Raw genomic sequence first — 15,268 nt, forward strand, 5'->3', positions numbered from 1 at the left:
AAAAAAAAGTAAATAATTAGTCAGTTTGGTGTCAAAATGTTTACTGTAGAAAGTGTGGAATCTCAAGCATGCAGTCTATCTTTTTCTTCTTTCTTCTCTCTCTCTCTCCGCTGCTCCCACCCTCATAGTTTAGTCTCTGTTCCCTGGGCAGATCGACCCGGGAATCCTCTTTTCGCAGAGTTCATGATCTTGCTTTTTGCTGCAGGTTTGTGCTCTTCACCGTTCACTCGTACCCCAGCAGCCCTCTCAGGCAAAGAGCAGGTCCATCAGGCAGAGACATGACCGAGTTTAACATTTTCAGACTCAAGTCACTGTAAAATGTCCTTTTTGTGGGGCCACTTTTTTTTTTTTTTTTTTAAATCATCTTTATTACTGCAAAAAATACAAATGAAGTCGCCGAGCTTGAGCTTTTATTACAACTCATATTACGTGACCTTGCAAGCTCTATCAGTTCAGCGTTATCTATAAAAGACGTCAATGAAGCAGTCAGGGTCTAGGTAACATCTACTGTAGGCCAGAGATCATGTGCAGGGAGGTGAGCAGCTTGCGTGTGCGATTTGATGGATAACATTGTGAGGAATACCGGCTTTAATAATGATGAATGACGTAATGCAACGTACTTCCTCAAACAGGGCGATTTAAACCACCTCCTGTCAAGACAGCACACACACAAGTGAGGTGCAAGCCTCGCTTCTCCTTTTGGTTTGAGGCAGTTCTTTGATACAAACCACAGCTGATACCGGTGAAGTGCGTGAATGGGTCAATCGCTCCGGTATTTGCTTGGAGGCCCGTGGTCCAGATCTGCGTTGTGCATGGCCCAGTCTGCATTTGTCCTCAAAGGATTGGCCCTCCAGCACAGTTCAGCCTTTTTTATTTGTTTGCTGTGTATGAAATAAGGGAATTTGAATCCACCAGTTGTGTGGTCCTGCCCTGTAGGGAGCGCTCCGTAATATGAGCTGAATGTAAGGTATTTGATTTTGGAGTCTCTGTAACATCTCTCACATACGTGCGGTGAAGCCTCCAGCTTTATTTTGTCTGGGAGGCTGTGGGTTAGCTTAAACAAGCTTTTAAAAAAATATATATGGTTGTTTAGTAGGTTCGGTCCGACAACACAAATGCATGCTTTGTTGTTTTATAATTTGGGTTTAAGCTTCAGAAATGACACCCACAGTGGCCCTTTGCAGGCAGTATAAGCTCCATTTACTTTGTTTGTTTTAGCACCAGATGAGTTCAAACTTGGGTGTTGGGTTCCAAAGAGCAGTGTCCTGACTGCAGCCCTTCACACAAGTCACACATTCTTTTCCTCTCTTCGTTCATTCGTCAAGTGTTTTAAATGTATATCATTTTAGATTATATTGTCATTAGCGTGCAGGTTCCTTTTGCCCTCCTTCCCTGGCTGCACCTTGCACCCCGGTCACATTTGCATGCGATGTATGACTGCAGGTGTCCGGTGCATGATGGATTAGTGGCTATGAACAGGTGTGTCAACATCCAGCACATGGTCCTCTGGATTTATAGCCCTGACATGTTTACCTTCCATCAGGGTTTGGGACCAATCGCATTTTATAGAGGCTTTGTTCCCAATTGCACTTTTTTTTTTTTTTTTTTTTTTTTTTTCTCTCTCTCTACCTCTCTACTTCTCACTCAAAGTAAAAGTCAGGCGTCTCTCGTGCAGGTATCTCTCGGTAATGTCTGACTCATCTGGCTGATGGGCTGTGTGGGCTGTTAAAGCGCGGGGAGAAGCGGGAGCGAAGAGGTGCACTCTGGACCTTCTGCGTTGGCACATGTGTGGTGGGCGACCAGGCCAGGGCGGGTGGGGCCGTCCTCCGCCCACCCTCTGCGCACATCAGATGCAAATGAGACGGTCACTGTTCCCGTCAGAACAGCCTGTAATCAGCAGCTGCGCCTGAGTACTCAGGACACCGCCTCCCCTCTCCTGCCTTTTTTACGGGTTCTTATAGGAGCGATGGGAAATCCAGTCTGCAGGTTTTAATTTGCTTTCAATAAAGACTTGTCCCATCTGGACGTAGTCTGTAAAGCAAAACTGTTCCTAAAACGTCTAATTACGGGCTCTTTGTAAATTGCTCTTGAAATTATCTCTGCTGATTTGCTTGTACTCTGTTCTGTTTGCCTGGTGTAAAAACGTGTGTGTGTGTGTGATATATCAATAATTTTTTTTTTTTAATCTTTTTTGTTCTATCTGTGTTCTAGCATAACCATAATATGATCAAAGCATAGTAAGCCCAAACTAAAGACATGAGGAGGAAACTTTTTGTTTTTATCTATGGTAACATATGTTAAGATCATTCTTAATGCAACTTTTTGAGACTTCATTAAAAGCAGCAACAGTAATAGTTGCTGTCTTCATGGAAAGTGAAATGATTGATTTATGAAATGTGTCCTCTGCATTAAGCAATTTTCTTTCAGGATTAAAAAAGTTTTTTCTGATTTCTTATTTAACAATCACCTAGGTAAGCAGTGGGCAGCCATGACAGAGCAGTGTGTGGGGAGTGTATCTTGCTCTGTGGCACCTTGGGGAGTCCCACCTGCAACCTTCTGATTATGGGTCCACCCCCTTACCCGCTAGGTCACCAAAGGCCCAATTTTTATGGCATCTGTTTTCCCCTGTAATCATATCCCTGTTACCAAAGTATGACCAGTATTATCATCATTTATAACCATCACTGTACGGTACTCATTAACCTTAAGCACACTGACGTTTCTCTCTTTTGCATCAGCTTTCAGTTTTTAAAACCAAGACCACATAATGTGCAATAAACCACAGTGCCCTATAAACAATGGCTCTCTTTATCCAAATAGAATTACTTGTGTGGGATTTGGCTTTGTGCTGACAATAGGAATTAGACATGAAAAAAGGACTGGGATTTAGATTGAACAAATCAATCTTTTTTTTTTTTTTTTGTGACCAATGAGAGACCTTTTTATATGATCAGTTTTTTTTTTTTTTCAATAGGTTTACAGTGTCTATTGATAAATAAGATGAGCAGACAATTTTCATAAATTTTTTTTTTTTTTTTTTTTTTGACAGGGAGAACTAATTTACATTTAGAGATTTGCTGTATATGGGATTTCTCTGAAGACCTATTGGGTCTCCCCCGTTGGTCAAATTCTCAAAGTGGGCCTACTTAATCCCTTGAATCCCTTGAATCCCTTGAAAGATGATGTACGTTGTTGGTTTTGTAAAAGAGAGGTGGGACTTTGTGTAGAGCTGATTGGTTTTTCACCATGCAGAGTTACCAGAAACCTGCTTTACTGAAGCTCAGAAGACCCCCCCCCCATCCATCCTCTCATATTGTAGACAAAGCAGTGTACTTCTCTGACATGTCTCTGTGGTGTTTTTGGCTCAAAGATGTAGGGTGATATCCCCTGCACTCAACATAAAACCCAATTTAACCTCCCTCACTTCCTGAACTGGGATTTATATTAAACAGGCATTGCTTGGTCAGGATGAAAGTTGCTCACTTGGCTGCCAGTGTAGTTCAACAGGCCCAGTTACTGTCACTGTTTTTATACAGTTGTCAGAATACTGTTCGGAATTTTATCGTGTGTGTTTCGTGTGTTTTGTGAAAAACGCATCATGCACAGAATGGAAACATGAAGATGCCGCCCATGACCGTTTTAGTGTTATTCATCAGTACAGAGCATAATTTTTCTACAATGTGAGCCAGAGTTAAACAGAATTTTGAAAGGTTTTCTTTTGGGATGGATGAGTGAATGGAAGCGGATGTACTCACCACAGGATGTCAAAACGGGAGAACAGACAACGGCTTGTGCTTGTGCCCAACGCTGCATGGAGTATGAAGGGTTGTCTGTAATAAACAAGAGTCTGTGTGGGTGTTCATGTTATATTTCAATGATTTATTTTAATACCTTGATTCTCGTGAGCGTAGGACTCTCGTGTTGAAACAAAGCCATTTAATGGGGTGGTCCGTGTTACGCCGACGAAGCCCAGGAAAACCAGTAAAGGAGGGTGGGGTCCAGATCTTTTCTTTCTGGTTGTGTCTTTGCATTAAACACTAAATCAAAAATCATTTATGTATATGGTGCTTTGTTTAGTTTTCAGGAAGTATCCTAGCATGCCTTCACCCATCTGGCTTATCTGGGGTCAGAAAAGCTGAGTCAGTGCATAGACTGGAAGAAGTAGTAATGCCATAGGGACCAGCTAAAAACAGCTCGGTTTGGGACTTCTCTCTTCCTCTAAACGAGGTGTGTATTTAGTAGATGGGTATATGTCTAACTTTTTTTTTTATTTTTTTTATATGAATTCTAAAATCTATAATGCATAATAACATTGCAGCAAAACCTTTAAGCGATGCCAGTGCAGTGTCATTTGAATACGATCAGAACGGTTGCATTTGTCACTGCAGAATGCTGAAGGTGTTGCTCTCAGGCCTTGACGCGCTGGTCAATAATGGTCAGCGGTTTCCTGAGGTTGCCCCTTAGGGGGAAATGAAGAAATAAGCCCCTAGCCAGGATGCAGACTTCGCTAAAAGCTCTGACAAATCCGGAGAGTAGATCAATATAGCCCTGGACTGAGACACTTACTTTAGATACATGAGTGACTAATGAAGAGCCATTCTGTGGAATGGTTGTGCAGTTAGTGTACCAGAGATGACAAAATATATCTCACAACGTATAATCTCGCAAGCATGCATTTAAAATAAAAGTTCTACAATGCCAAAACAAAACGCACCATACGCAAAGGAAATTATTCGTAACTGGACCCCTTTGTTGGATTGTTCTTGTGTAATTATTCGCTCTGAGGACTAGAATCTTTCCATAACTGGTTTGTCAGGAGAGAATAATTGAGGATCTTGCAGAAGGCAGTGAAATTAAGCTAAATTTCCAGGATTTTTTTCCGTAAGTAGTATTAGCAGTAGAACCCTTCTTTGTGACTTTCTGCTCCAAAATTCTCAAATATTACAGAACTGTCATTGTATGCTAATATCTTTATGTCTGTCTCTGTTTTAGCGTCGAGCTGGGTTTATTTTCGTGTGACATTTCTCAAGGTCTCGTGACCCGTCATTGCACCCTGCGGCTATTTCCCATGTCTTTTCCGTTAGCATGGTTGCGTTTTTGTTCTTTACAGTAGCACTGCAGGAGCACGAGGCAACGGTTGCCGTTTCTTCTGTTCAGTCGGCTTCTGAGTACCTGCCATCAGGAAGCTCTCTTCCTGTCACATCTCCGACTCCATTGTCTGGTACCATGACGTTGCCGTCACATTGCCACCTGGGCCCAGTCTGCAGGAAGGCTCCATTTCCACTGTGGCTCAATTAGCACAACATGAGGATATCCTTGCGCTGCCAGCACTCTGGTCCGGGTGAGGTCACAGTTTGGCAGAGCTCGCGACGCCTGAGTACCAAACAATGGGCTCATTATTTTCGTATAAAGCAATATTACGGTATTCCCTCCTGCTGTGACCACGAACAGCTGGGCAGCGTTCATTATCTGGTGCACGTGGGAAGCCGTAACTCCCGCCTGGCTTGCCATTTTTAGGCCGTGCTGTGGTTGTGCTACTGTATGATCTCGTTCTGGCGCGATTTCTGTAAGTAGAGGATATAGGTACGCAGGAAGGCACCGGGCGGGCCCGTGTTACGGCGGTAGGTTGCTCCGGTTGGGGGAGGTGGATGTGCCGTCCTTGGTTCATGGCTCAGGCAGAAAATAACCTCCATTCCCTTCTTCTGGTCAATCGCATCATGCTGTGGCTGGGCGCCGCACCACTGCCACGAGGCGGCCGAAATTACAGCTGTGGTTGCCCTGAAGGCTGCCCAACCTGGAAGTGCCCAGCTGGCCACGCCCATCCCAGCCTGGGCCCCACCCCTATCGCAGGCTCCAGTCAGATGTGGTGGCCCCGGGACGTTGGCTCATTGCCTGCTTTGATGAGCTGGTTGTCCCCTTGTGATTTTGCTCTTCCCACTCTGGCATTGGCGGTGGGGTCATATAAATGGGATGTAGTAATTTTTTTTTTTCCTTCTCTTCTGCCCCCTTAATTGTTGCTCTGATTTACAAAGAGGTTTTAGCAGATGTTCCTGCTTTTAAAGGTTGTCTTCCCCCCCTTTGCTTCATGATCTGAAGGGAGAACATGGATTAAAAATGTCCTGGATGATTTTGTTCGCTGTTCAGAGAAGGGCCATAATGAATGCCAAACAGGAATAGTCCTGGGTGAAGATTGTCCCTTTTTGTGCATATGGTCTCACATTTTACTTGACCTAGGACCTCTTGCTAGATCAAGGCTATTCATATTGTGATTTTTCCTTTTCATCATTCATATTCATGGGTGGCACAAAGGAATCCCAGTGCATGCTGGGAGGGTCTGGTGCATCGTGTCGGACCAGCAATAATAATTTGGCAAATTGCCATGCAGCGGGCCACCCCATCCTTTCCCAACGTCGCCCCTCCCCTCTCTCAAAGGGCCTGATATCTTTTTTTTTTGGTCTTTTGTTGGGCTCATGTCGGGCAGCGAAGTTGTTTTCACAAAGAGAAGACATCTGTTCACAGGGTCCTACACATTTCTGCTGTGATGTAATGTCCCATGACACCCCGCCCCCCAACTCTCCCAGACCAACGCCCAGGACCCTGGACTGTCTTTAACATCAGGGGTTCATCTGGGATTTTCTCCTGTGCATTAGGAATTATTTAAATTTGCTGATCTAGACTTGGGGTTGAATCTTTTAATATATTTTTTTTATTTTGTATACTTCTTTATAATTCCTGTTCTGAAGAAATACGTTATGGTTCATTATGGTGAATTTCCGCATTCACCTTTTTTCAGCTTTTTTGTTCATCTGTGGTTTGCTCTTAAATATGACTTTACCCTGTTGGATTTCGTTTTATGAGGGTCTGTCTTTTTTTTTTATCAGTTAATAAAATTATACTCAGAATTGTTGACCCTTTTCTTGAAATGCAAGTTGTACCTTGGGCACATTATCTGTAACTTAATGCAGAATGTGTTTTGTTAAAGGCTTGAATAAAACCTAGTTTAAAAACTGATACAAACTCCCCACCCCCCCCAGTCCATCTACATCCACCTCAACCCCTGGGCAAACGCAAACACAACAGGGATCATTACCGTTACTTAAAGTGTGTATGAAGTTGGGGGGTTTTAGAAGAAGGGGAAACTACATGCAACATTTCCTCTACAATCAGAGCTATTATTAGTGGTGGTTCTGGAAAATTCCTATGTAATGAGTGTACAAAAGTACAGACAGAGAAAAACGGAGCACAAACCAGCCAATTTGCAGTCTCGTGGACTGTGCCGAGGGGCATTGAAAAGAGATCTGCTCATCATGGGAACGTTTTGGTCACATGATCCTGAACCGGGCCACACCTCGCTCCGAAAGGTGTCCATCTGCGACAGATTCTCACGTGCTAGAGATGCCCTTCTTCGTTTGTCCCTGACACAAACACATCACAGTCATGTCATTGTTGTAGAATCCAGACAGTCGGCCTTATCACATGAGCATGTGACCCACTTTTCTACTGTGTCGATGCGCAGGAATTTGTGTACAATGAGATTCATTTTAAAATGCAGGGATCGGGGTCAGTGGCTCCGCCTTGGGCCGCATCACGTTGTAATGGCTGGTTTTTGTAAAATCAGCTAATGCATGTTATAGTGTAGCCTATCTGTGTACTGGTGTAGTGCATTTGCTGTCATTGTTCATTCATCAGTCTCATTATTGGCAGGATGTTAATGCAGCAACAGTTACGAATACTGGACCATAAACAGAATGTTGACTCTCTAAACCTTTCACGATCCTGCCAACAGAAAGTCACCCAAAATGTGCCAAGTAACAAAGCCCCTCCAGCAGTGTAAAATGCAGACTCATGATGTTACCAGCACGCCGTCCAAATCGGATTTTCGAACAGATGCAACCTACTTTCTGTCGGAGGGGCGGGGGGGGGGGGGGGTGATCGGCAAACAAATCCACCATTCGTAGTGCGATTAGTGACCACTGGGAGCTACCCAGTAAAATGTAATGTATGATGCATGCAGAGGCGAAGAGTATTGTCTGCATTTATAATGTAAATTGACTACGTACAGCTACCTGATTTTTTGTCCGGCATCTTTTCCCCGCAGATATGCTCTGGCGGATGAGGCGTACCGCTCACTGAGGGACCAGGACAAAGACCAGTGCATTCTGATCACAGGAGAGAGTGGTGCGGGCAAGACCGGTGAGTGGGTCCCGCTGGGCTAATTTAGGCCATCAGGGTTCCGCCAGGCACATCTGCATCAGCTGCAACGTGGTCCCTGCAGTCACTGTGCTCAATGCTCCATCAGGTGCACCATGGTCCCCGCAGTCACTGTGTCACATGTCTGTGGCTCCATCAGGTGCACCATGGTGCATTTTGGGAGCACTCGATTTCCAGTCAATTTTTATAATTATTTCTTTATCAATATAAAAAAGATTTTAAATGGCACGCCTCCCCCATGCCATGTAAATTGCATTCTGTTGTACATGAAATGTAAAGTGTTTCTAACAGCGAAGATGATTATGATGATAGTAATAAAATAACCGAATCAGCAAGTCAATTCAATGCTTGCCTTTCTGAGACGCTCCCAGTGGGGTTTGAGGATGTGCAAGGATGGAACATAGCAGTCACAGACCCAACATGACGCAGCCACGCCCCGGTGAAATTCTGGGGTCCGGGAGACCTCGAAGCTAGTAAAGTGGGAAGGTCCAGGGTCACAGGAGATGAAATCTCTCATAACAAGATTACGCTGCGCAGTCAGAGAGATGGTTGTTTTGGCTCAGCACTCGAAACATGTTTTGTATATACAGACGTCTGAATGGAATAAAAGCAGCTGAAATTGCTTTTTTTTTTTTTTTTTTTTTTTTTACTTCCACTGTTATGTCCTGTTCCAGTTCTGTAAATGAGAAGTGCCTGCTCTGAATGCCACACGGTCCCTTAGTTTTGCGGTCAAGTTGAATGTGCTTTTTTTTGTGTGTTTGACTTCCCAGGTGATTGCCAGAAGCCCTCTTCAAACTTTTCTCTGGTTTACTGTAAACTGGAGAAAACGGCAGACAGTTGTTCGCTGTATATGTGGCACATGCTCCACTTACTTACCGGCTTCAATTTATTATTATTGCTTTTTTTTTTTTACATTTTTAGAAACAATGCCGCAAATGACTGATTTCTTTGATTATGCTGCCAATTGCACTATTTATTATTAACATCTGGAGAGCAGATCAGTAAAGGAATCGCATGTGTGTGCCATCTGAAATTTGTAGACGAGCAGTGTTAGGAGTTGCTCAGGTCAAGATGCTTTTCCCCTCTAAACAGAGTTTCTTTTGCATACACAATAAAGAAAAATCACATGAGGTTGTGATCGTTGTAATACACACTTCATCCTTGGTATTTGTCTAGGTTGTACATTGGTGTGAAAGTCACTAACAGACATATCAGAATGACGTATAATCAGAGGTGGGTAGTAATGAGTTACAATCACTCCATTACTTTTACTTGAGTAACTTTTTGAAAGAAGGAAAAAAGTTGGCCAACACTCGATTCATTCCATACATTAGATGTGCTTTATTTTTCAGACGTAGCAACAATAATCACATGGCACCGTTTCACCAATCAGACCTAGCCTTGCAGTCACATGGCATCACACAAACTGTGGCTGCATAGCGGCAGCAGAGTAACCTTAAAACTTTTGGCTACTCTACCCACCTCTATAATATGATGCTAATAAAAGAACAGTTTAACACTGAGCTGGACTGTTGTGTTGAGCCCTGTCACATCAACGAAAGGAGAGCCTGATGGCCCACCATTTCTAACAGCATGGAGCAGTGGAGCTCAAATCTAGATTGGAAATAGAGAATTCATTAGAACAGATTAAATTAGTTTATTGCATTTTTTTAAAGTATATTTTGTCTAACCAATACTAATAAGCAACATTTTCTGGTTTAGATGTTTTAATTCTCAAGCAATAGAGCAGTAGAGTATACTATAATTTTCTGTCCTCATTCTCTTGAAAAATATTGGTACTGATTTGTTATTAGTGTAATGTGCTGAAGTAATCTGAAATGAAAGTAATTCTAAACCCATTCATTTGTTTGCGTGTCCCAGCCACATCTAATCAATGAGGTCAAGCACGCAAACCCTGAGATTATTCAGATGATTGAAACACCAGCCAACCCCCCACCACCACTGCCATGCATGAGATACTGTAAAATTAAATCTGCATCTTTCAATCTGAATTTTAAGATTTATTTTTTTCTTTCTCAAAGCAGTTCAGTTAGGGGTCAAAGTTCTGCATTCGGTGTAATGGGGTTTCATGGAGGTGTCGCTTTCTGGAAGTAAACTTTTGTGTGTGTTTAGAGATTACAGCTTTAATTCTCTCGTAAAAGTGCGGTTTCATGTCCATATTAAATGACACTCGGGTCGAATTGTGTGTCGAGCCTTTGAAGCAGAGGTAGAATTGAGAACTTTACAAAAGGTGTTACTGGACACTACACAGGTGCTCCATCCCCCTTGGGGGCTTTGGGAGGGTCTGAGGGCTACTCTGACGTGGACCAAGCCTTTATGCTGCTTTTGGTTTATGTACTTCTTTGTTTTGCCTCATGCGTCACGGAAATTTTCACAACCCATCCCAGTCATCCATAACTAGCTGCTTTTCTTTTCCCCCCCACCTTGTTTCATGGGAAAACACAATACAACCATGGTGTAAGAATTAACCAATATGGATCAGTAATGGCATGATCAATGTCTGCAGCATTCTCTGTCATATTTTTTCCCATAAAGCAATTGCAAGACTGTTCACAGTGATGGTATGATTTGCAGTCTTCACGAGAGTGAAAGATGAACATGTTCCTATATGACAGGGGAATGAAGGTTTGGATACAAGAAAATAGGAATACTAGATAAAATATTTAAATAAATAAAAAAGCAGGACATGACATGAGGAAACATGAGGAGGAGGGGAAAAAAAACTTCCAACCAAAGCTTTGCCTTAACTCTGCCAGAGCCAACAAAATTGCCCCTTTTAATTTTTTAATAGCTCCATTAATTGTATAAGACCTGTGTAAGGTCATATAATTTGGATACTTTTGTGGCATAGAAAATCATATGGAATCAAACCAAATGGTTCCATATTGAAATGGATTCTCCCTGAATCATATTGTGCCACATTGGTGTAGATACGCAAGATATTGTCTTTGATTGTTCACTATACAATATAGGGAATTGTACTGTCATGTTCCTCCTTTTCCAGGAATGTTTTCTTTTTGTTCTTTTGAATGGGTTGGTCAAGGCAAAGACAGTAGACAAGTCCATAGACAACACTGAACTTGATGGTTGACCTTTTTGACCCCTTGTTCTAAAGGCAGCTACTTCATTCCTTCTTTATCAATGTTGAAATGCTCTTCCTCATATCTTCTGATTAGAGGCAAATTGAGGCTGGGATGGGCTTGTTCCTCATACCCATCATTAGTGTAAAACAGGATGATTTGAGTACTCCAGTTAATCCGGAAGGCTGGCGTAGGAAACGTTTCATTGTGCCGCCTCTGCAAGATCAGGGAAGCATTAGCCGTCCCCGGAGCGGACATGGAAAAGTAATTGAGTATCTGTGCAGGGTAAATCCTGCAGTCTGGCTTCATGAAGGTCTGCCCTTGGGCTTGGTTCTTTACCCGTATTCCCCAGTGTTTCAACCATGCAGTTCGGCTCTCACAATTTCAGAAGATGCTTTCATACAGTAACGAACACCATCTCAAAAACTAATTAGTGACATCAGTGAGGGATTGAGGGAGGGTTTGGGCTTTGTTTGGGGACGTCTGCAAACCAGGGTGGGGTGCAGCACTTGCTGGGCTGATGTAAAGGGGATTTTTGGTTGAAAGATTAGGTTGGGGGTGTGTTTTCCATGTTCAGTCTGGAGCTGTGTAACCCTTGACCCCATTTCCAATGTGTACCCTGTTTCAGAGGCCAGCAAGCTGGTGATGTCATACGTGGCGGCTGTGTGTGGCAAGGGCCAGGAGGTGAACAAGGTCAAAGAGCAGCTGCTGCAGTCCAACCCTGTGCTGGAGGGTGAGTCATTCATTCAAATCCAATCGAATTTCTCATGACATTTTCTGTACAGTTAACATTCACAGCCCAGACCACTTTTCAAGCAGGATTGCATGTACGTACCCTTATCTTCCCAAGTTCTTTCAAAAAAAAAAAAAATCCTCATTGGCCCATCGACAGCCGTGTTTCGGGCATGAGGCTTTAGACAGGAAATGGCCATGAGCGGCGAGGTGAAGCAGCGCCCGCTTCTGCTGCTCGGCAGCGCTACGCCCACATCTGTAAGAGTTTAGTCGCTCTCTCTAATGACCCGTACATTTGAGGTAGCGCAGACTTCCTGCCTTGCCCCCCCCCCCCCCCCCCCCCCCAGGCTGCATGTGCACCATGCTAATAGTGCAAAAGTATGCTTAAGTAATTAAATTGAAACCACAAATTATATTTTATATATATATATATTTTTTTTTTTAATTAATTCTAATAATTATTTTATTATTCTTGCCAGTAAAAGAAAATGAAGTGATAAGATTAATTGCAGCATGTCTTTCCCTCACTTTGTTTGCCATACATGTCCAAAAATGTCCAAAAAGCAAGACACGAACGCTTCTGGAATCACCCATTAATCTGCAGCCATCGTGGAATCATTTGTTAAATTTGCGGCGAGTAATCATCCTAAAAGCCATTATGACAAAGGTGTGGTTTGTGTATTTGGACAGCTGAGGCAGATTTGTAGTTCTTATGCGATTGTCGCTTGTTCAGAGGGGAGCAGGTCAGGCAGGGTTTTACACCAACGTTAAGCCTGTTTGCACATCCAGAGGATTCCGAGTTGGTACTTTTTCCCAGCATAGGGATCTCAAACATATTACAATAAAAGAACTGCTGAATATCGTAGTTATTTAAGAGGGATCACAACGCAAAAGTTGGACATTCTCTAGCATAGCTTAAAAAGAAGATTTAAAAAAAAAAAAAAAAAGATTATTTTTAACCCATTTAAAGTTAACCCAGTTCCATTTCTAGAAACTACCCAGGAAGTGAGAACTACAAAAGATCTGCCCAATACCGTTAGGACATCAGAATTGTCTTTTGATCGTTATCTAATGAAGTTTATATGAGTCACATATAAATGAATATATTAGTACATGACAAGTAAAGTTTAACCTGCTATACATTTTCAACGTGTGTTGTGCAATGCTCTTTACAAATTATTGTGGTGAAAAATTACAACCAAATAATTTTTTTTTTTTTTTTTAAATTGCCTCTGAAACTGTGGTACGCTAGTAGTCTCTGAGATTATTCTTATTATTCACAGCTGCTATGTGTTTAAATGCAGTGTAGTTATTATTCTCAGTGTCCTCGCTGATGTTAGTCTGCCTGCATTGTTGACAGTGGGTGATAGTCAATAATAAATAATAATTCACCCAGTAGAAATTAAATCTCTGAAGTTCTGTTCTGACACTTCATTTTTTTTATTTTTTGTTTTCATTTGTCTGTATTTGTTGGTAAGATGGTCTGGTTTTTTATTTTTTTATTTTTTCTCTCCCTCATTTGCAGCATTCGGAAATGCCAAAACTGTGAGGAATGACAACTCATCTCGATTTGTGAGTATCATCTGCTTTCTTTTTTTTTCTACCTCCAACAGTGATGTTTTATGACCATCTCCATATCAACTCTGCCCCAACTGGGCTTTGTTTGCTTAAGATTAAGTGCACATGGACCTTTGATCCAAAGTGTAACGCAGGCAAATGTCAAACGCTGCTCTCTCCCGCCCCCCCGGCCTCTTCCCTTACGCAACGTGGGCTCCTGCTTGGAAAATGTGGCTGAATGAGGCAGTACCAGCATGGAGTCGTTTCAGATTGGTTGTCAGCATCCACCTCTCTCCTTTTTGTCCTGTGTCTTCAACACCGTGCGTTCCCCACTGCACGCTCCCCGACACTGCAGCAGCGGCAATTACCGTTTTCAACACGGATCAGAATTCGCCGCATGCCAGAAGCTGTGCCTTTCTAAGGTGGCTTGTGTCCTCTTGTCCTGTCACGGAAAGACGTAGTGCGCCCATCCGTCCACATGTCAGCACAGACTGAGCTCGTGCACAGAGATACTAGTGAAGTTAAAGGTTACAACAAATGAAAAGCATCCCTGATATCATACAGTGATGAAGCTTCCCGCATTCCACACCCCCTCGGACTTCTGCCCTGTCTAATGCGTACACTGTTTTGGGTGGAGCCCACTCCATAAATGTATTGTTATTACATTGTTAAGCCTGAAAAAGTTATTAAATTATAGAATCTGGTCATGTACATGTATAAATGTATATTAAATAAACTGCCTATTATGTTTTTTATGGTTTTAGATGGTTTTTATGGTTTTCTTTCTTTCATCTCTGTCTAAATGTAAAAATTTGATTTTAAACATATTTATTATGCTCCTAGTATTTGCATAATATATGAGAATTCTTCATATTCATTGTTCATCTAATAAGATATCTCCAAAACAACAAAAAAAATAGATTTATCAAATATTTAAGTGTTTGTTTCTGAGTGTTGATTGAACCATATGGCCAATGAAAAAACTTTTTTTTAACTAGACTCTTACTGTATTTCAGTGCTTTAGGTGCATTTAAGTATTTTTATTGGGAGCATAGGCCAGTAACAGTTATGGCAACTGTGTACAATGTCAACATTTTATTACTGAACTCTCCAGTGATGCATCATTTTAATGATCAGTGTCTGTGACCCCACCCTGTTGATGTAGCTACAGTACAGTCTGCTTCATGAACATGTGAGAACACTGCATTCGCAGCCTGTGCAGATAAGGAGGTGGGGTACTGCTGTGGGCCGGACCTCTCTGCGCTTTCTCACACTCGCTGCATTTTTCTGGGGAGCCAGGGCCCGTTGGCAAAGGCAGCTGGTTCAGATTCCTCCCTGATGTCATCGTGTTACCGCACACTGCTTCATTTAGGTCCAAGACTTCATGTTCAGAGCTGGCACCAAACCCACCAACGCCACTGGATTTGTCTATTTTCTAATTATAATTATGGGTTGAGATTACAATGTAGTACATAAGATTAGCTAAATTAATCTCAAGAAATGTAGTCATAAGACCGTTCCTTCCTTTATGGGGGAGATGCTGTTGAATTTGGAATTTGTGCTTCCAAAAGCCAGCAATTTTGATTATTTTATGACCATGAGTAACATGGGGGTGGGGGGGGGTTCAGACTTTTAGACAGTAAGCCTACTGTGTGTCTCCAAAACTT

The 15,268-nt window shown here is 42.4% G+C and overlaps 1 protein-coding gene across 9 annotated transcripts in view; it reads left to right on the forward strand.

Moving 5' to 3' along the window:
* The window catches only part of myo1b (myosin IB), a 52,412-nt gene that overhangs the window by 15,907 nt on the left and 21,237 nt on the right, over positions 1 to 15,268 (forward strand). For all 9 annotated transcript variants that reach the window (XM_028990616.1, XM_028990618.1, XM_028990619.1 and 6 more), the window contains exons 4-6: positions 8,099 to 8,193; positions 11,941 to 12,045; positions 13,570 to 13,616. In XM_028990616.1, the coding sequence (XP_028846449.1) occupies positions 8,099 to 8,193; positions 11,941 to 12,045; positions 13,570 to 13,616 (247 nt within the window). The remainder of the gene's footprint in view (positions 1 to 8,098; positions 8,194 to 11,940; positions 12,046 to 13,569; positions 13,617 to 15,268) is intronic.

Source organism: Denticeps clupeoides, chromosome 9 (genome assembly GCF_900700375.1).
Source record: "Denticeps clupeoides chromosome 9, fDenClu1.1, whole genome shotgun sequence".
NCBI classification, from domain to species: Eukaryota; Metazoa; Chordata; class Actinopteri; order Clupeiformes; family Denticipitidae; genus Denticeps; species Denticeps clupeoides.